The following is a 22,048-nucleotide window of genomic DNA, read 5'->3' as shown; positions in this document are numbered from 1 at the left end:
CAAATAGGCTAACACAAATTCAATAAGAGGAACATTTAAAATGGTAACCATATTGTAAATCTTTTTTTCTGTCTGTTTTCTCTAAACACTGTAAATCAACTTAAATTGTGTCCATATTTTAAAGCGTTATATAGCGGCATCTACATTTTAATAATAATAATAATAATTTGTTACATTTATATAGTGCTTTTCTGGGTCCTCAAAGCGCTTTACAAGGAAGGGGGAATATCCTCAACCACCACCAATGTGCAGCATCCACCTGGATGATGCGACGGCAGCCATATTGGGCCAGAACGCCCACCACACACACCAGCTTAATGGTGGACAGAAGACAGTGATGAAGCCAATCAGTACATGGGGATGATTAGGAGGCCATGATGGACAGAGGCCAAGGGGCAAATTTGTCCAGGATGCCGGGGTTACACCCCTACTCTTTTTCAAAGGACATCCTGGGATTTTTAATGACCACAGAGAGTCAGGACCTCGGTTTAACGTCTCATTGGAAGGATGGTGCTCTTTGACAGTATAGTGTCCCGATCACTACACTGGGGCGTTAGGTCCCACATAGACCAAGGGTGAGCACCCCCTGCTGGCCTCACTAACACCTCTTCCAGCAGCAACGTGGTTTTCTCAGGTCGTCTCCCATCCAGGTGCTGACCAGGCTTGCTAACCTCTTAAAATGACAAAGGTGTAGGTTGATGACACATAAGCGGAATTATGGAACTTGTCGTCATGCCGAAGGATCTAATAATGTTTATGGATGAGTGAATACATTGATGTTTTTAACATGACTGTGCACTGTAAAAATAAAAGGTGCCTGGAGGAACCTTTTGGGGTTCTTCACTTTGCCACACCGGCGGAACCGTCTGTAGATCCTCTAGGCACCCTTTAAAAAGGGGCGGTTCTCTGAGGAACCACACAGGTTTCCTGAGGAACTCTTATATAAGGCACTGTGTGGAACCATTGTGGGTGCTTCCAGGAACCAAATTTCAATTTTATTTTATTTGTATTAAATTAATTTCATGTTGTTACTATGGTTACCACCATTAACTTCTATTATAATAAACAAACTGAACCAAATACAAAATAAGAATTGTTTATTACATATTTTAGATCCATTTTAATACACTTGGAAAAAAAAACTAGTAATAGATTAATATCAATGAATACACAAAACAATTTTTTATAATAGTATAATACATAAGTAACATGAATAATCAACCATGTGTATACAATAAGCTACACAAGAAAAGACATCTCAACAAAATGCATGGAAAAAACATGTTCCAAGTAATAAATCAATGTAAAAAATTCAAATTTTGACTAATTAAAAATGTCCATCTTCACTTAATTTTAAAACATGTGTTTCAGTCCGCTTGTTAAGTCTGACGTCACTGTTTCCAAGTCCAAAAGCTCTATCAGATGCCAAAAACAAACAACAAACAGTGCTAATATACACTCATTGTGCTGTAATATTCCTGAAAATTATGATCCTAACATTTATCTCTATTCCGAAATCTCAGATGGTTAGTTATCCATAAAATGTTGAATCATAAAATGTTGAAGTCTGGGATGCCGTGAGACTGGAGACTGTAATGTACACTATGGCTTTTGAAAAGCTTAAATGTGTGACTTGAATCAACAGTTCCCATAAATGGTTGTTGAGTATTCTCAATATCTAGAAACAAGATAGAGGAAGTAGAAGTAAAGGCTTCGACCCGGAAACAGTATTCCTTATGTCACAACAAGCAGAAAACATTTTCCATTTTTCCAAAGTTAAGGTGCAGTAAAATGATCTGTTGTTCTGTGAATGTTCACTGGTGAATTCAGTCATTTCAATAAGAATCCACACGATCAGCAATTTTGTGTGGTGCTTCATACATTACGTCACTACACTGCTGACAACGGTCAGTGGACCTTTTTGCCTGTGTAATTTCACGAAATTCACAAATGTGATGCACCTTTACCCACTGCAACATAAAATGCAATCAATTATAAAATCTTCACAAGGGACATGTGAGGTACTTAACGAGTTAGAAAAGTGAAAAGGTGCATCAGCTTCATTTTCCTGTTTGTTTTTCCTCTTTTCTGGTGGATGGTCCAGGCACTTCAGTGATTTTCAGGTCTACAGGAGGATTTTTATTCTTGATCAAACTTGTATTTCAGCTTACCGAGATCCCTGCAAAGTACAACATTTACTGTTAGTAAGGTTATTAACGTGATAGTTGTGAAATTTAAATAATTTCCTCAGCCTTGTGACGTTCCAAACCTGTTTGACTTTCTGTCTGTGGAACCCGAAAGCAGATCTCAGGCATAATGCAACCCGTCACCATTTCATTATCACTGCATGAAACACAAGCATAAAAAAATTGTGTAATTCATTCACACCATTCTTATGTACACTTGTCTAGTTCAATTCAATGCAACAATTTATGTAAAAATGGTTAAGCTCCAAAAATGTCCCAGAAAAGATCCTAAAAATAATCAATGAGTTCACAACTCATGTGTTATGGGTTGTGTTGTAAGTCTTATGAAGCCATATAATAGCTTTTTCCTTTTTTTTTGTCGAAAAAGACTAAACTTGAAGTTATAATTCAGTATAACTGATTAAAAAAGTACACAGTCAAACAATACAATTTCACGCAGAGAAAGTTCATAGTAATAAAGTACCTGCATGTGGTGTATAGGTAACTTACTGTAATTCAATGTTGCCTCTGAAATGTTCAGATTATTTTAGAAATGTACTGGTTGTTCTGGGGAAACAAAAGAACAAAGCTGATTATTCACAACATAATATTTATTTGACAAGTAAATGGCTTTAAAATGGTATTTGAGAGAATGAGGGCACCTGTAGTAAGTAAAGTTAGGCTAAACAAAAACAGACCAAACTATATTAACCTGCTTTTGTTATTCATAACAAACGCCAATGAGGACAGCAGGAATCAGTTAAATTAGTTAGGCTAAATCAGCAATTTGAAGACACAGTTTTACAGAATATGTTGAATTGAATGACTAAATCAATCTAAGACAATAAGTCAATAATTTCCATTTGTTCATTAACTTACGTTAGATCAACGTAGTTAGCATCGCGGCTAAAACCTTCATACCAGATACTATGCAATAAACGAGTGGTAAACACTGTAACGTAGTAATGTATAATAAATTTAGTTTATATATATATGTGTGTTTGAATATAGTGAGTAGACTCTGTATTTATATTTATTTGGCGAGTTTACAAACCTTGTAACGGAGAGCCGAACAAACGGCGGAAGCTTTGATGAGAGGAGCCGTTACTTTCCCGATGACGAGGATCAGCTGAGCTTTGTTGCGCGCGAGCAGCGCGAGGATCACTGAAGCGACGACAGCAGAGGATTAGCAGCAGTTTCGTGACAGAATAAAACGTTTCTCCTCCTGGTTCTTCTTCTTCAAATAATAATTTATGAAGAAGTAGGTAAAAATTATTATTTTATTACTATTATTTATTCAATAATAATTAATTAATTCTTATTATTAATATTATTATAATTTAGTGTTGTTGTTTAAGGTTTAAATTAATCAATAAAATAGGCCTATAGATACTAAATAAATGTAAGCTACCCAGGTGAAAAAGACGTAGGCTACTGTTAAATGTATTAAAAATGCATTAAAGTATATTTGTATTGTAGGCCTACTAAAAACACACTCAAGTACATTTTTAATTGTACATCTTTTTCACCTGGGTATGTATACTGAATCAAACTTAAGTAGCCTATAATAATAATAATAATAGGATAATAATAATCTCATTCTGGCCTCACTGAACCATTGGGTTCCTCCAGATGCTGGCTTTAACATAAGAGATCTTCCAGGAACCACTTAAATGTTAAAAGATCTTCCAATAACCCTTTTATCGCATTCAAGTTCCTCTATTTTCCCCCAAAGCACTTCGAGGTCTCATAGTAATGAAAAGGTGACTCCAGAACCTCTGAACTAAATACAAAGTGCTTAAAGGATCCCATAAGTTCCAGCAAGAACCTCAAAGATTGTCAGTGCTCCTCTAGTAACCCTACTATAGGAGAAAGAGCTTTGAGGCACTTAAATTACATTTTGAAGTTCCTTGAGTATCCGACAGGATATTTGAGGCTCCTTTAGTTTTTACAGTGTGGTATGAAGCAGGTCGCGATTGCTAATGAGAGACAGATATCAGCGCCACATGCGAGTCCCGCGGACATGAAGGATTAAGGACATTTCAATCTACCGATCTACCCGCAAGTGCTGAATTAATACTCTCACATACCCCTTTTCCACCAGCATGAACCGGGTGCCAGTTCAGAGCCAGAGCTATTGCCAGTCCGGAGTTGGTTCGACTGACGAGCTCTCTAAGATCCGGTTTGCCTTTCCACAAGGCCAGAGAGGTAGCCTGGAAATCCAGACCTAAATATAAAAGATTAATGGTCTGGCGTCGACTAATGAAACTCGGCCAGCTCGAGGGGTGGCACCAAGCATGCATTTGAAGATCTCACTGCACGCAATTGGATAACACTACGACCAATCACAACAATAAACCCCATACGCTTAGCTACCAGCGGAGCTAACTGGTAGATTAGACTCTTACCGTATCCGGTCGGCAAAACAGCAAAAACGTCCTTCTTGCAAAGGAACGACTCGAGCGGCGTCTTCTGTTCCTGTTTTAGATAAAAAGCCAAGTCTAACTCGTTCATTGTAGCGGCCAAAGCCGTTTCAAACAACTGGTGTTCATCCATAGCCATCTTGCAATGTTTACTAATGACTTCGACGTCACAGTGCTGTCGTCTTCTGTTTAGCTCGCCTCTGGCCCGCCTATATCAGATAACCCCATGTGACTGGTGCAGCTCAGATCGAGGGGCATATTTAATGAGCATCATTACTCAACACCAGAGTAACTCGCTGAGCAAATTCAACTTGTGCTCTCGCGAGAATTCTGGATTACCAAGGTACCAGAGAGCCACCACAGAGCCAGATCTTACGTCACTGGATACATCTCATGTTGCCCAGCAACGCTAGCGTGGCAGCGCCAAACACAAACACGCCAGGCTTGTTCGAGATGGTTCGGCTTCTCGCAGACCGATCGGCTCATGACATCAAAGCACTGCGAAAGCGATCCAAAAGCACAAGGAGTCGTATGCTCTCCAAACACTCCCGCAGCTCCGGTCGGTCCGTGCCGCTCCGATGCATCTCGAACGAGCCTTCCATCAACAATGGAGGTCGTTGCGTTACTATTGATGCTCATGGCTTTGCGAACCTACATCGGCATCCAAACACGGCGAATCCAACGTGTTCGTGCAGCTCGCCGTAACTTGCATAGACGGAGATTACAATCAAGCTGCTATTAGCTCGATTAGCTGCTATTTGAAAAATGGCGGTCACAAGTTTCTGTTCGTCTTGTTGGTCACGGTAACCCCGCCCCCAGCCCCTGACGCAAGCGGTTCTTACTTCTAGACCAGCAATGTTTTTTGGTGCTACTTAAGAACCACTTTTCCTGGTTCAGAGCTGGTGCTTTGGGTGTCGAAAGACAAAGAACCGATTTGAAACTAGGCTCTAGCTCCGAACCAGCACCAGCACTGCCTTGGTGGGAAAGGGTTAACAAGTCAGTTTATTTGGCGAATTAAACTTGTGAGGTAACGCAGCACTGTTTCACTTGGTCTATCACACTAAACTGCATTTGAGTGTGTTGAAAGTTATAATGTTATTCTATGTGTTTGTTTGTCTGTATGAGACTAGCAGTAAGCTAGATGAACATTAGAATAACATACCGATCATATTCTAACATTTCATCATGTTGAGCTATATAACATTGATTAGTTTTATTTACATTTGCTCACCTGTCTAATAAAGTACATGCAAGACGTCTCGGTCGAGTCGAAGTTTGTCACGGACGTGGAGCTCTCGGCATCTCCAAAACACCACGCCGATATTGATCCTCGTTTTAGTTCTCCTTTTGTCCCAAAGTCTGCTTGCCATGGTCCATAATGTTTGAACGAAACAACTCCATGAGCGTGCTGCTAGACGTAACGCAGTTGTCGCCATGGTTACTATGGCAGTACGAGCGGAAACCAGTGATAACGCGGATATTACGTCATTATTTAAAATTGGAATTTCTCTGAAATTAAAAATCTTTGGGAACTTTTGGGATACTGAAAGTACACAACTGCAGGAAATATATATATATATCACACTTTGCAAGTGATTTTTGGTTATTTTATTACAAAAATCGTACATATTGTAGCTTTAAACACCTTACAAGAAAACCAACACGTTTTTAAATCTTTTTTTTTTGCATTTTGATTCCGTGTTAACTGTAGCAACAAACTGTCAGAATAATATACCCATTTGTTGACATTTAGCGAGAAACCTTATAATTTAGAAAATAAAATCTTATGTCTACCTTCAACAATAAGGGTGTCCTCCCTTGAGATGTAGCCACACCCTCCAGTGTCATATTGCATCAACCAAAACCATTTTATCATTTAAAGAAATAGTGTATCTTTAATTAAAGGCCATTGTCATGCTCTTAAAGGGTTAACCCATTGAGCACAGTAAATCAAACTAAACGGCCCACTTCGCCTGCATTCACCCTACATTTATTTTTAAGAGTGCATTTACTATTGGAAGCTATGGCCAAAAAGCCTCTGAAAAGAGCAAGAAAAAAAAACATGGGAATGTTCAGGTTATGAAATATACTTTAATGTAGGACACATACAAAGAATACACAAGGAAAATCATGATTATCCTATTTGAGTCTGCCCTCCCACCATATCCGACTCCCTCATCTTTGACTCTCAGTGCCTTCCTCCACATGGTTTCTTGGGGAACGGTCCGGTCTTCTCCCACAGACTTGGAGTAGTAATACCAATCACACCGAGAGCAATTATCTCTCCAGCATTCCCACTGAGTTTACTCTCCTCATCTGAACCCATTCCCAGATCATCCTCCTTCTCATGAACCACCACCGCACGTCCCAGAATGGAATAAGGCCCAAAGAGCTTGGCGTCTGGAAGCGTCAGGAACTGCCTTATAACTCCTCGCTCGGAAGCAAAGTTGCCCAGGTCTCCAGGATGATGAGGGTGGTCAACGCCGTTTGGATTATAATGAGGACCAACAGTGATGCAGCCTTGACTGAGGTCTCCATACTGATGGATGTGCATGGCACGCTCTTGACGATCGGTGGCAGGCAAACCACGGAGGTTGATTTTCACTTCTAAATCTCCATTGGGGAAGAGCTGCTTGAAGAGGATTTGCCCAAAGATCTTTGGCTGGTTACGTGGCAAATTGGGGCTGGGAGTTACTTCACAAGTGGCATAGATTGTGTTGTCGAACTCCACGACTTCCGGCTGTGGAGCTTCAGGCAAACAAGCTGGATATTTGGAGAACTCTCCTCCTTGTATATGCAGCGCCAGCAATATCAGAGGGAATATTAGGATGATTTTCTCCATGTTGATCTTTAAAGCCTACAATGAAGAGTGGATTCAGTCAAATCATGCCGTTTGGTTTAAGGATGTAATATTTTTGATAAAAGGTCAAAGCTTTGTTGCAGGGAGCTTTGAGAATGGAAGTTGCATTAGGTAAAATAGCACAACCAGATTAGTTTGAAAACATTACATTCTTGCACTTAAGTATATTTTTTATAGCTTTATTTTCAATAATATGTACTTCTTTTTAAAGCATGCTAAAGTGTACTTTTTTCACAAGGACAGGTCAAATAAAAGACAAGATCTATACTTTTGCTTACACTAACTTTTTTTTAGTTGTACTAAATCAAGTCAGTTGATGGAGAAAATGGAATGGAGAAAAAAACTAAACACAAGCCTAAAACAGCAAAGGTGCATTACCGTATAGCTGAAAAGTTGTCCTCAATCCGTGTGGAGCCTGAATAGTGCAGTCACAAAAACACTACAAAGCTTAATCCGTGTGCAGTCCTGACCTGGGGTTGAGAGAATCACACTTTTGGCTGCTCTTTTAGGAACTCATGTTGAGCTACAAGTTAACCATGATAGTCTGTTAGTCACTAATTAAGTTCACCTGTGTTTCATTTAGCTCCCTTTGTTTGCCTGTTTATATATAGCACTCAGTTTGTTCAGTTCTTTGTCTTGCATTGCACAATGTGTTCTCCATTGTAGATTATCTCCATTGTTTTGTGTTTATTAAAAGAAGTACTGCTATGGATTCATCTTCACTTCATTTGGTGGCTCATTTGTGACTCATTAATTCTTAGTGTACAATTCCACTTGACGCTCATGCTTGACACCACTTCTCATAGCAGATATTCATCTCACATAAGTGAATAGCTGATAGTTCTTCTTTTTCATGAAGCCATTTCTACAGACTCTGATGTACCAAGCCTGACAAGCCTATATTACACATGCAATTGGACTGCTATTTAATTGTCTTTGAAGGCAGAAGTAAACATTTCTGAGGGAATGATTCTTCTATGGCATCGATGTTAAAATCCCCTTTTAGTAGATTGAATGCATGCAGGTAAGGTGGGACGCTTTTTGTTAAACGTGTCATTTAGATATACAGTACCTAGATGTTTTTTTCTTTTTATTACTTTTGTTAACTTTAAGGTCCGACTTTAATATTTCATTTTGAATACAGTTGATATGTGTTATTTGCAAGGTATATACCAATAAACATTTTGAGACCATGCACTCCAGACAAATTTCTTTTCAGGTAATGTGACCCATCCCTAATTTATCAAAAAATTATCCTGGATCTTAAAAACACATGATTTATTAACTCATCACACAAACATATTCCACAGCATATTTAACAGACCCAAAAGCACATAGATAGGCTATGATGAGTAATACTCATCAGTTCACTCAATGCATGTGTAAAGTTCAAAACAACTAGAACATATCTCATGTTGACATGAAATTGGATGAAATTTGAATATCAGATATCTTAATGAACTCTACAACATATTACAAATGGAACTACAACACATGCAACAACAAATAGGCTAACACAAATTCAATAAGAGGAACATTTAAAATGGTAACCATATTGTAAATCTTTTTTTCTGTCTGTTTTCTCTAAACACTGTAAATCAACTTAAATTGTGTCCATATTTTAAAGCGTTATATAGCGGCATCTACATTTTAATAATAATAATAATAATTTGTTACATTTATATAGTGCTTTTCTGGGTCCTCAAAGCGCTTTACAAGGAAGGGGGAATATCCTCAACCACCACCAATGTGCAGCATCCACCTGGATGATGCGACGGCAGCCATATTGGGCCAGAACGCCCACCACACACACCAGCTTAATGGTGGACAGAAGACAGTGATGAAGCCAATCAGTACATGGGGATGATTAGGAGGCCATGATGGACAGAGGCCAAGGGGCAAATTTGTCCAGGATGCCGGGGTTACACCCCTACTCTTTTTCAAAGGACATCCTGGGATTTTTAATGACCACAGAGAGTCAGGACCTCGGTTTAACGTCTCATTGGAAGGATGGTGCTCTTTGACAGTATAGTGTCCCGATCACTACACTGGGGCGTTAGGTCCCACATAGACCAAGGGTGAGCACCCCCTGCTGGCCTCACTAACACCTCTTCCAGCAGCAACGTGGTTTTCTCAGGTCGTCTCCCATCCAGGTGCTGACCAGGCTTGCTAACCTCTTAAAATGACAAAGGTGTAGGTTGATGACACATAAGCGGAATTATGGAACTTGTCGTCATGCCGAAGGATCTAATAATGTTTATGGATGAGTGAATACATTGATGTTTTTAACATGACTGTGCACTGTAAAAATAAAAGGTGCCTGGAGGAACCTTTTGGGGTTCTTCACTTTGCCACACCGGCGGAACCGTCTGTAGATCCTCTAGGCACCCTTTAAAAAGGGGCGGTTCTCTGAGGAACCACACAGGTTTCCTGAGGAACTCTTATATAAGGCACTGTGTGGAACCATTGTGGGTGCTTCCAGGAACCAAATTTCAATTTTATTTTATTTGTATTAAATTAATTTCATGTTGTTACTATGGTTACCACCATTAACTTCTATTATAATAAACAAACTGAACCAAATACAAAATAAGAATTGTTTATTACATATTTTAGATCCATTTTAATACACTTGGAAAAAAAAACTAGTAATAGATTAATATCAATGAATACACAAAACAATTTTTTATAATAGTATAATACATAAGTAACATGAATAATCAACCATGTGTATACAATAAGCTACACAAGAAAAGACATCTCAACAAAATGCATGGAAAAAACATGTTCCAAGTAATAAATCAATGTAAAAAATTCAAATTTTGACTAATTAAAAATGTCCATCTTCACTTAATTTTAAAACATGTGTTTCAGTCCGCTTGTTAAGTCTGACGTCACTGTTTCCAAGTCCAAAAGCTCTATCAGATGCCAAAAACAAACAACAAACAGTGCTAATATACACTCATTGTGCTGTAATATTCCTGAAAATTATGATCCTAACATTTATCTCTATTCCGAAATCTCAGATGGTTAGTTATCCATAAAATGTTGAATCATAAAATGTTGAAGTCTGGGATGCCGTGAGACTGGAGACTGTAATGTACACTATGGCTTTTGAAAAGCTTAAATGTGTGACTTGAATCAACAGTTCCCATAAATGGTTGTTGAGTATTCTCAATATCTAGAAACAAGATAGAGGAAGTAGAAGTAAAGGCTTCGACCCGGAAACAGTATTCCTTATGTCACAACAAGCAGAAAACATTTTCCATTTTTCCAAAGTTAAGGTGCAGTAAAATGATCTGTTGTTCTGTGAATGTTCACTGGTGAATTCAGTCATTTCAATAAGAATCCACACGATCAGCAATTTTGTGTGGTGCTTCATACATTACGTCACTACACTGCTGACAACGGTCAGTGGACCTTTTTGCCTGTGTAATTTCACGAAATTCACAAATGTGATGCACCTTTACCCACTGCAACATAAAATGCAATCAATTATAAAATCTTCACAAGGGACATGTGAGGTACTTAACGAGTTAGAAAAGTGAAAAGGTGCATCAGCTTCATTTTCCTGTTTGTTTTTCCTCTTTTCTGGTGGATGGTCCAGGCACTTCAGTGATTTTCAGGTCTACAGGAGGATTTTTATTCTTGATCAAACTTGTATTTCAGCTTACCGAGATCCCTGCAAAGTACAACATTTACTGTTAGTAAGGTTATTAACGTGATAGTTGTGAAATTTAAATAATTTCCTCAGCCTTGTGACGTTCCAAACCTGTTTGACTTTCTGTCTGTGGAACCCGAAAGCAGATCTCAGGCATAATGCAACCCGTCACCATTTCATTATCACTGCATGAAACACAAGCATAAAAAAATTGTGTAATTCATTCACACCATTCTTATGTACACTTGTCTAGTTCAATTCAATGCAACAATTTATGTAAAAATGGTTAAGCTCCAAAAATGTCCCAGAAAAGATCCTAAAAATAATCAATGAGTTCACAACTCATGTGTTATGGGTTGTGTTGTAAGTCTTATGAAGCCATATAATAGCTTTTTCCTTTTTTTTTGTCGAAAAAGACTAAACTTGAAGTTATAATTCAGTATAACTGATTAAAAAAGTACACAGTCAAACAATACAATTTCACGCAGAGAAAGTTCATAGTAATAAAGTACCTGCATGTGGTGTATAGGTAACTTACTGTAATTCAATGTTGCCTCTGAAATGTTCAGATTATTTTAGAAATGTACTGGTTGTTCTGGGGAAACAAAAGAACAAAGCTGATTATTCACAACATAATATTTATTTGACAAGTAAATGGCTTTAAAATGGTATTTGAGAGAATGAGGGCACCTGTAGTAAGTAAAGTTAGGCTAAACAAAAACAGACCAAACTATATTAACCTGCTTTTGTTATTCATAACAAACGCCAATGAGGACAGCAGGAATCAGTTAAATTAGTTAGGCTAAATCAGCAATTTGAAGACACAGTTTTACAGAATATGTTGAATTGAATGACTAAATCAATCTAAGACAATAAGTCAATAATTTCCATTTGTTCATTAACTTACGTTAGATCAACGTAGTTAGCATCGCGGCTAAAACCTTCATACCAGATACTATGCAATAAACGAGTGGTAAACACTGTAACGTAGTAATGTATAATAAATTTAGTTTATATATATATGTGTGTTTGAATATAGTGAGTAGACTCTGTATTTATATTTATTTGGCGAGTTTACAAACCTTGTAACGGAGAGCCGAACAAACGGCGGAAGCTTTGATGAGAGGAGCCGTTACTTTCCCGATGACGAGGATCAGCTGAGCTTTGTTGCGCGCGAGCAGCGCGAGGATCACTGAAGCGACGACAGCAGAGGATTAGCAGCAGTTTCGTGACAGAATAAAACGTTTCTCCTCCTGGTTCTTCTTCTTCAAATAATAATTTATGAAGAAGTAGGTAAAAATTATTATTTTATTACTATTATTTATTCAATAATAATTAATTAATTCTTATTATTAATATTATTATAATTTAGTGTTGTTGTTTAAGGTTTAAATTAATCAATAAAATAGGCCTATAGATACTAAATAAATGTAAGCTACCCAGGTGAAAAAGACGTAGGCTACTGTTAAATGTATTAAAAATGCATTAAAGTATATTTGTATTGTAGGCCTACTAAAAACACACTCAAGTACATTTTTAATTGTACATCTTTTTCACCTGGGTATGTATACTGAATCAAACTTAAGTAGCCTATAATAATAATAATAATAGGATAATAATAATCTCATTCTGGCCTCACTGAACCATTGGGTTCCTCCAGATGCTGGCTTTAACATAAGAGATCTTCCAGGAACCACTTAAATGTTAAAAGATCTTCCAATAACCCTTTTATCGCATTCAAGTTCCTCTATTTTCCCCCAAAGCACTTCGAGGTCTCATAGTAATGAAAAGGTGACTCCAGAACCTCTGAACTAAATACAAAGTGCTTAAAGGATCCCATAAGTTCCAGCAAGAACCTCAAAGATTGTCAGTGCTCCTCTAGTAACCCTACTATAGGAGAAAGAGCTTTGAGGCACTTAAATTACATTTTGAAGTTCCTTGAGTATCCGACAGGATATTTGAGGCTCCTTTAGTTTTTACAGTGTGGTATGAAGCAGGTCGCGATTGCTAATGAGAGACAGATATCAGCGCCACATGCGAGTCCCGCGGACATGAAGGATTAAGGACATTTCAATCTACCGATCTACCCGCAAGTGCTGAATTAATACTCTCACATACCCCTTTTCCACCAGCATGAACCGGGTGCCAGTTCAGAGCCAGAGCTATTGCCAGTCCGGAGTTGGTTCGACTGACGAGCTCTCTAAGATCCGGTTTGCCTTTCCACAAGGCCAGAGAGGTAGCCTGGAAATCCAGACCTAAATATAAAAGATTAATGGTCTGGCGTCGACTAATGAAACTCGGCCAGCTCGAGGGGTGGCACCAAGCATGCATTTGAAGATCTCACTGCACGCAATTGGATAACACTACGACCAATCACAACAATAAACCCCATACGCTTAGCTACCAGCGGAGCTAACTGGTAGATTAGACTCTTACCGTATCCGGTCGGCAAAACAGCAAAAACGTCCTTCTTGCAAAGGAACGACTCGAGCGGCGTCTTCTGTTCCTGTTTTAGATAAAAAGCCAAGTCTAACTCGTTCATTGTAGCGGCCAAAGCCGTTTCAAACAACTGGTGTTCATCCATAGCCATCTTGCAATGTTTACTAATGACTTCGACGTCACAGTGCTGTCGTCTTCTGTTTAGCTCGCCTCTGGCCCGCCTATATCAGATAACCCCATGTGACTGGTGCAGCTCAGATCGAGGGGCATATTTAATGAGCATCATTACTCAACACCAGAGTAACTCGCTGAGCAAATTCAACTTGTGCTCTCGCGAGAATTCTGGATTACCAAGGTACCAGAGAGCCACCACAGAGCCAGATCTTACGTCACTGGATACATCTCATGTTGCCCAGCAACGCTAGCGTGGCAGCGCCAAACACAAACACGCCAGGCTTGTTCGAGATGGTTCGGCTTCTCGCAGACCGATCGGCTCATGACATCAAAGCACTGCGAAAGCGATCCAAAAGCACAAGGAGTCGTATGCTCTCCAAACACTCCCGCAGCTCCGGTCGGTCCGTGCCGCTCCGATGCATCTCGAACGAGCCTTCCATCAACAATGGAGGTCGTTGCGTTACTATTGATGCTCATGGCTTTGCGAACCTACATCGGCATCCAAACACGGCGAATCCAACGTGTTCGTGCAGCTCGCCGTAACTTGCATAGACGGAGATTACAATCAAGCTGCTATTAGCTCGATTAGCTGCTATTTGAAAAATGGCGGTCACAAGTTTCTGTTCGTCTTGTTGGTCACGGTAACCCCGCCCCCAGCCCCTGACGCAAGCGGTTCTTACTTCTAGACCAGCAATGTTTTTTGGTGCTACTTAAGAACCACTTTTCCTGGTTCAGAGCTGGTGCTTTGGGTGTCGAAAGACAAAGAACCGATTTGAAACTAGGCTCTAGCTCCGAACCAGCACCAGCACTGCCTTGGTGGGAAAGGGTTAACAAGTCAGTTTATTTGGCGAATTAAACTTGTGAGGTAACGCAGCACTGTTTCACTTGGTCTATCACACTAAACTGCATTTGAGTGTGTTGAAAGTTATAATGTTATTCTATGTGTTTGTTTGTCTGTATGAGACTAGCAGTAAGCTAGATGAACATTAGAATAACATACCGATCATATTCTAACATTTCATCATGTTGAGCTATATAACATTGATTAGTTTTATTTACATTTGCTCACCTGTCTAATAAAGTACATGCAAGACGTCTCGGTCGAGTCGAAGTTTGTCACGGACGTGGAGCTCTCGGCATCTCCAAAACACCACGCCGATATTGATCCTCGTTTTAGTTCTCCTTTTGTCCCAAAGTCTGCTTGCCATGGTCCATAATGTTTGAACGAAACAACTCCATGAGCGTGCTGCTAGACGTAACGCAGTTGTCGCCATGGTTACTATGGCAGTACGAGCGGAAACCAGTGATAACGCGGATATTACGTCATTATTTAAAATTGGAATTTCTCTGAAATTAAAAATCTTTGGGAACTTTTGGGATACTGAAAGTACACAACTGCAGGAAATATATATATATATCACACTTTGCAAGTGATTTTTGGTTATTTTATTACAAAAATCGTACATATTGTAGCTTTAAACACCTTACAAGAAAACCAACACGTTTTTAAATCTTTTTTTTTTGCATTTTGATTCCGTGTTAACTGTAGCAACAAACTGTCAGAATAATATACCCATTTGTTGACATTTAGCGAGAAACCTTATAATTTAGAAAATAAAATCTTATGTCTACCTTCAACAATAAGGGTGTCCTCCCTTGAGATGTAGCCACACCCTCCAGTGTCATATTGCATCAACCAAAACCATTTTATCATTTAAAGAAATAGTGTATCTTTAATTAAAGGCCATTGTCATGCTCTTAAAGGGTTAACCCATTGAGCACAGTAAATCAAACTAAACGGCCCACTTCGCCTGCATTCACCCTACATTTATTTTTAAGAGTGCATTTACTATTGGAAGCTATGGCCAAAAAGCCTCTGAAAAGAGCAAGAAAAAAAAACATGGGAATGTTCAGGTTATGAAATATACTTTAATGTAGGACACATACAAAGAATACACAAGGAAAATCATGATTATCCTATTTGAGTCTGCCCTCCCACCATATCCGACTCCCTCATCTTTGACTCTCAGTGCCTTCCTCCACATGGTTTCTTGGGGAACGGTCCGGTCTTCTCCCACAGACTTGGAGTAGTAATACCAATCACACCGAGAGCAATTATCTCTCCAGCATTCCCACTGAGTTTACTCTCCTCATCTGAACCCATTCCCAGATCATCCTCCTTCTCATGAACCACCACCGCACGTCCCAGAATGGAATAAGGCCCAAAGAGCTTGGCGTCTGGAAGCGTCAGGAACTGCCTTATAACTCCTCGCTCGGAAGCAAAGTTGCCCAGGTCTCCAGGATGATGAGGGTGGTCAACGCCGTTTGGATTATAATGAGGACCAACAGTGATGCAGCCTTGACTGAGGTCTCCATACTGATGGATGTGCATGGCACGCTCTTGACGATCGGTGGCAGGCAAACCACGGAGGTTGATTTTCACTTCTAAATCTCCATTGGGGAAGAGCTGCTTGAAGAGGATTTGCCCAAAGATCTTTGGCTGGTTACGTGGCAAATTGGGGCTGGGAGTTACTTCACAAGTGGCATAGATTGTGTTGTCGAACTCCACGACTTCCGGCTGTGGAGCTTCAGGCAAACAAGCTGGATATTTGGAGAACTCTCCTCCTTGTATATGCAGCGCCAGCAATATCAGAGGGAATATTAGGATGATTTTCTCCATGTTGATCTTTAAAGCCTACAATGAAGAGTGGATTCAGTCAAATCATGCCGTTTGGTTTAAGGATGTAATATTTTTGATAAAAGGTCAAAGCTTTGTTGCAGGGAGCTTTGAGAATGGAAGTTGCATTAGGTAAAATAGCACAACCAGATTAGTTTGAAAACATTACATTCTTGCACTTAAGTATATTTTTTATAGCTTTATTTTCAATAATATGTACTTCTTTTTAAAGCATGCTAAAGTGTACTTTTTTCACAAGGACAGGTCAAATAAAAGACAAGATCTATACTTTTGCTTACACTAACTTTTTTTTAGTTGTACTAAAGTCAGTTGATGGAGAAAATGGAATGGAGAAAAAAACTAAACACAAGCCTAAAACAGCAAAGGTGCATTACCGTATAGCTGAAAAGTTGTCCTCAATCCGTGTGGAGCCTGAATAGTGCAGTCACAAAAACACTACAAAGCTTAATCCGTGTGCAGTCCTGACCTGGGGTTGAGAGAATCACACTTTTGGCTGCTCTTTTAGGAACTCATGTTGAGCTACAAGTTAACCATGATAGTCTGTTAGTCACTAATTAAGTTCACCTGTGTTTCATTTAGCTCCCTTTGTTTGCCTGTTTATATATAGCACTCAGTTTGTTCAGTTCTTTGTCTTGCATTGCACAATGTGTTCTCCATTGTAGATTATCTCCATTGTTTTGTGTTTATTAAAAGAAGTACTGCTATGGATTCATCTTCACTTCATTTGGTGGCTCATTTGTGACTCATTAATTCTTAGTGTACAATTCCACTTGACGCTCATGCTTGACACCACTTCTCATAGCAGATATTCATCTCACATAAGTGAATAGCTGACAGTTCTTCTTTTTCATGAAGCCATTTCTACAGACTCTGATGTACCAAGCCTGACAAGCCTATATTACACATGCAATTGGACTGCTATTTAATTGTCTTTGAAGGCAGAAGTAAACATTTCTGAGGGAATGATTCTTCTATGGCATCGATGTTAAAATCCCCTTTTAGTAGATTGAATGCATGCAGGTAAGGTGGGACGCTTTTTGTTAAACGTGTCATTTAGATATACAGTACCTAGATGTTTTTTTCTTTTTATTACTTTTGTTAACTTTAAGGTCCGACTTTAATATTTCATTTTGAATACAGTTGATATGTGTTATTTGCAAGGTATATACCAATAAACATTTTGAGACCATGCACTCCAGACAAATTTCTTTTCAGGTAATGTGACCCATCCCTAATTTATCAAAAAATGATCCTGGATCTTAAAAACACATGATTTATTAACTCATCACACAAACATATTCCACAGCATATTTAACAGACCCAAAAGCACATAGATAGGCTATGATGAGTAATACTCATCAGTTCACTCAATGCATGTGTAAAGTTCAAAACAACTAGAACATATCTCATGTTGACATGAAATTGGATGAAATTTGAATATCAGATATCTTAATGAACTCTACAACATATTACAAATGGAACTACAACACATGCAACAACAAATAGGCTAACAAAAATTCAATAAGAGGAACATTTAAAATGGTAACCATATTGTAAATCTTTTTTTCTGTCTGTTTTCTCTAAACACTGTAAATCAACTTAAATTGTGTCCATATTTTAAAGCGTTATATAGCGGCATCTACATTTTAATAATAATAATAATAATTTGTTACATTTATATAGTGCTTTTCTGGGTCCTCAAAGCGCTTTACAAGGAAGGGGGAATATCCTCAACCACCACCAATGTGCAGCATCCACCTGGATGATGCGACGGCAGCCATATTGGGCCAGAACGCCCACCACACACACCAGCTTAATGGTGGACAGAAGACAGTGATGAAGCCAATCAGTACATGGGGATGATTAGGAGGCCATGATGGACAGAGGCCAAGGGGCAAATTTGTCCAGGATGCCGGGGTTACACCCCTACTCTTTTTCAAAGGACATCCTGGGATTTTTAATGACCACAGAGAGTCAGGACCTCGGTTTAACGTCTCATTGGAAGGATGGTGCTCTTTGACAGTATAGTGTCCCGATCACTACACTGGGGCGTTAGGTCCCACATAGACCAAGGGTGAGCACCCCCTGCTGGCCTCACTAACACCTCTTCCAGCAGCAACGTGGTTTTCTCAGGTCGTCTCCCATCCAGGTGCTGACCAGGCTTGCTAACCTCTTAAAATGACAAAGGTGTAGGTTGATGACACATAAGCGGAATTATGGAACTTGTCGTCATGCCGAAGGATCTAATAATGTTTATGGATGAGTGAATACATTGATGTTTTTAACATGACTGTGGTATGAAGCAGGTCGCGATTGCTAATGAGAGACAGATATCAGCGCCACATGCGAGTCCCGCGGACATGAAGGATTAAGGACATTTCAATCTACCGATCTACCCGCAAGTGCTGAATTAATACTCTCACATACCCCTTTTCCACCAGCATGAACCGGGTGCCAGTTCAGAGCCAGAGCTATTGCCAGTCCGGAGTTGGTTCGACTGACGAGCTCTCTAAGATCCGGTTTGCCTTTCCACAAGGCCAGAGAGGTAGCCTGGAAATCCAGACCTAAATATAAAAGATTAATGGTCTGGCGTCGACTAATGAAACTCGGCCAGCTCGAGGGGTGGCACCAAGCATGCATTTGAAGATCTCACTGCACGCAATTGGATAACACTACGACCAATCACAACAATAAACCCCATACGCTTAGCTACCAGCGGAGCTAACTGGTAGATTAGACTCTTACCGTATCCGGTCGGCAAAACAGCAAAAACGTCCTTCTTGCAAAGGAACGACTCGAGCGGCGTCTTCTGTTCCTGTTTTAGATAAAAAGCCAAGTCTAACTCGTTCATTGTAGCGGCCAAAGCCGTTTCAAACAACTGGTGTTCATCCATAGCCATCTTGCAATGTTTACTAATGACTATTTAATTTAATTTTATCAATCAATAAATTCCTCTTGAAACAAACTTTGTTGTATTATTTTAATTTAATACTGTGAAGCTGCTTTGATGCAATCTGTATTGTGAAAAGCGCTATACAAATAAACTTGACTTGACTTGACTTGACTTCGACGTCACAGTGCTGTCGTCTTCTGTTTAGCTCGCCTCTGGCCCGCCTATATCAGATAACCCCATGTGACTGGTGCAGCTCAGATCGAGGGGCATATTTAATGAGCATCATTACTCAACACCAGAGTAACTCGCTGAGCAAATTCAACTTGTGCTCTCGCGAGAATTCTGGATTACCAAGGTACCAGAGAGCCACCACAGAGCCAGATCTTACGTCACTGGATACATCTCATGTTGCCCAGCAACGCTAGCGTGGCAGCGCCAAACACAAACACGCCAGGCTTGTTCGAGATGGTTCGGCTTCTCGCAGACCGATCGGCTCATGACATCAAAGCACTGCGAAAGCGATCCAAAAGCACAAGGAGTCGTATGCTCTCCAAACACTCCCGCAGCTCCGGTCGGTCCGTGCCGCTCCGATGCATCTCGAACGAGCCTTCCATCAACAATGGAGGTCGTTGCGTTACTATTGATGCTCATGGCTTTGCGAACCTACATCGGCATCCAAACACGGCGAATCCAACGTGTTCGTGCAGCTCGCCGTAACTTGCATAGACGGAGATTACAATCAAGCTGCTATTAGCTCGATTAGCTGCTATTTGAAAAATGGCGGTCACAAGTTTCTGTTCGTCTTGTTGGTCACGGTAACCCCGCCCCCAGCCCCTGACGCAAGCGGTTCTTACTTCTAGACCAGCAATGTTTTTTGGTGCTACTTAAGAACCACTTTTCCTGGTTCAGAGCTGGTGCTTTGGGTGTCGAAAAACAAAGAACCGATTTGAAACTAGGCTCTAGCTCCGAACCAGCACCAGCACTGCCTTGGTGGGAAAGGGTTAACAAGTCAGTTTATTTGGCGAATTAAACTTGTGAGGTAACGCAGCACTGTTTCACTTGGTCTATCACACTAAACTGCATTTGAGTGTGTTGAAAGTTATAATGTTATTCTATGTGTTTGTTTGTCTGTATGAGACTAGCAGTAAGCTAGATGAACATTAGAATAACATACCGATCATATTCTAACATTTCATCATGTTGAGCTATATAACATTGATTAGTTTTATTTACATTTGCTCACCTGTCTAATAAAGTACATGCAAGACGTCTCGGTCGAGTCGAAGTTTGTCACGGACGTGGAGCTCTCGGCATCTCCAAAACACCACGCCGATATTGATCCTCGTTTTAGTTCTCCTTTTGTCCCAAAGTCTGCTTGCCATGGTCCATAATGTTTGAACGAAACAACTCCATGAGCGTGCTGCTAGACGTAACGCAGTTGTCGCCATGGTTACTATGGCAGTACGAGCGGAAACCAGTGATAACGCGGATATTACGTCATTATTTAAAATTGGAATTTCTCTGAAATTAAAAATCTTTGGGAACTTTTGGGATACTGAAAGTACACAACTGCAGGAAATATATATATATATATATCACACTTTGCAAGTGATTTTTGGTTATTTTATTACAAAAATCGTACATATTGTAGCTTTAAACACCTTACAAGAAAACCAACACGTTTTTAAATCTTTTTTTTTTGCATTTTGATTCCGTGTTAACTGTAGCAACAAACTGTCAGAATAATATACCCATTTGTTGACATTTAGCGAGAAACCTTATAATTTAGAAAATAAAATCTTATGTCTACCTTCAACAATAAGGGTGTCCTCCCTTGAGATGTAGCCACACCCTCCAGTGTCATATTGCATCAACCAAAACCATTTTATCATTTAAAGAAATAGTGTATCTTTAATTAAAGGCCATTGTCATGCTCTTAAAGGGTTAACCCATTGAGCACAGTAAATCAAACTAAACGGCCCACTTCGCCTGCATTCACCCTACATTTATTTTTAAGAGTGCATTTACTATTGGAAGCTATGGCCAAAAAGCCTCTGAAAAGAGCAAGAAAAAAAAACATGGGAATGTTCAGGTTATGAAATATACTTTAATGTAGGACACATACAAAGAATACACAAGGAAAATCATGATTATCCTATTTGAGTCTGCCCTCCCACCATATCCGACTCCCTCATCTTTGACTCTCAGTGCCTTCCTCCACATGGTTTCTTGGGGAACGGTCCGGTCTTCTCCCACAGACTTGGAGTAGTAATACCAATCACACCGAGAGCAATTATCTCTCCAGCATTCCCACTGAGTTTACTCTCCTCATCTGAACCCATTCCCAGATCATCCTCCTTCTCATGAACCACCACCGCACGTCCCAGAATGGAATAAGGCCCAAAGAGCTTGGCGTCTGGAAGCGTCAGGAACTGCCTTATAACTCCTCGCTCGGAAGCAAAGTTGCCCAGGTCTCCAGGATGATGAGGGTGGTCAACGCCGTTTGGATTATAATGAGGACCAACAGTGATGCAGCCTTGACTGAGGTCTCCATACTGATGGATGTGCATGGCACGCTCTTGACGATCGGTGGCAGGCAAACCACGGAGGTTGATTTTCACTTCTAAATCTCCATTGGGGAAGAGCTGCTTGAAGAGGATTTGCCCAAAGATCTTTGGCTGGTTACGTGGCAAATTGGGGCTGGGAGTTACTTC

The 22,048-nt window shown here is 39.9% G+C and overlaps 1 protein-coding gene and 2 long non-coding RNA genes across 4 annotated transcripts; all 3 read right to left on the bottom strand.

The window, feature by feature from the left end:
- Positions 1–2,041: 2,041 nt before the first annotated feature.
- On the bottom strand, positions 2,042–4,021 carry LOC309484519. 2 transcript variants are annotated; one of them, XR_014200882.1, is made up of 4 exons: positions 3,066–4,021; positions 2,697–2,753; positions 2,270–2,343; positions 2,042–2,179 (listed from the first exon to the last, which is right to left on the bottom strand). It is a non-coding gene; the product is annotated as an uncharacterized lncRNA (long non-coding RNA). The 2 variants fall into 2 exon arrangements; XR_014200883.1 differs by having other exon boundaries at positions 3,241–4,021.
- A 6,992-nt stretch (positions 4,022–11,013) lies between these two features.
- On the bottom strand, positions 11,014–12,994 carry LOC309484520. The gene is made up of 4 exons (XR_014200884.1): positions 12,038–12,994; positions 11,669–11,725; positions 11,242–11,315; positions 11,014–11,151 (listed from the first exon to the last, which is right to left on the bottom strand). It is a non-coding gene; the product is annotated as an uncharacterized lncRNA (long non-coding RNA).
- A 2,775-nt stretch (positions 12,995–15,769) lies between these two features.
- On the bottom strand, positions 15,770–16,433 carry LOC309484586 (extracellular superoxide dismutase [Cu-Zn]-like; the record flags this gene model as incomplete). The annotated part of the gene is made up of 1 exon (XM_082150910.1): positions 15,770–16,433. The coding sequence occupies exon 1, from the start codon at positions 16,421–16,423 to the stop codon at positions 15,770–15,772; it is 654 nt and encodes a 217-aa protein (XP_082007036.1). The 5' UTR covers positions 16,424–16,433.
- Between the last annotated feature and the right edge of the window lie 5,615 nt (positions 16,434–22,048).

The sequence above is a fragment of the Leuciscus leuciscus genome (genome assembly GCF_965113295.1).
Source record: "Leuciscus leuciscus genome assembly, chromosome: 20".
NCBI lineage: Eukaryota > Metazoa > Chordata > Actinopteri > Cypriniformes > Leuciscidae > Leuciscus > Leuciscus leuciscus.
The sequence above is the reverse complement of the archived record's forward strand: the minus strand, read 5'-3'. Positions and strand labels throughout refer to the sequence as shown.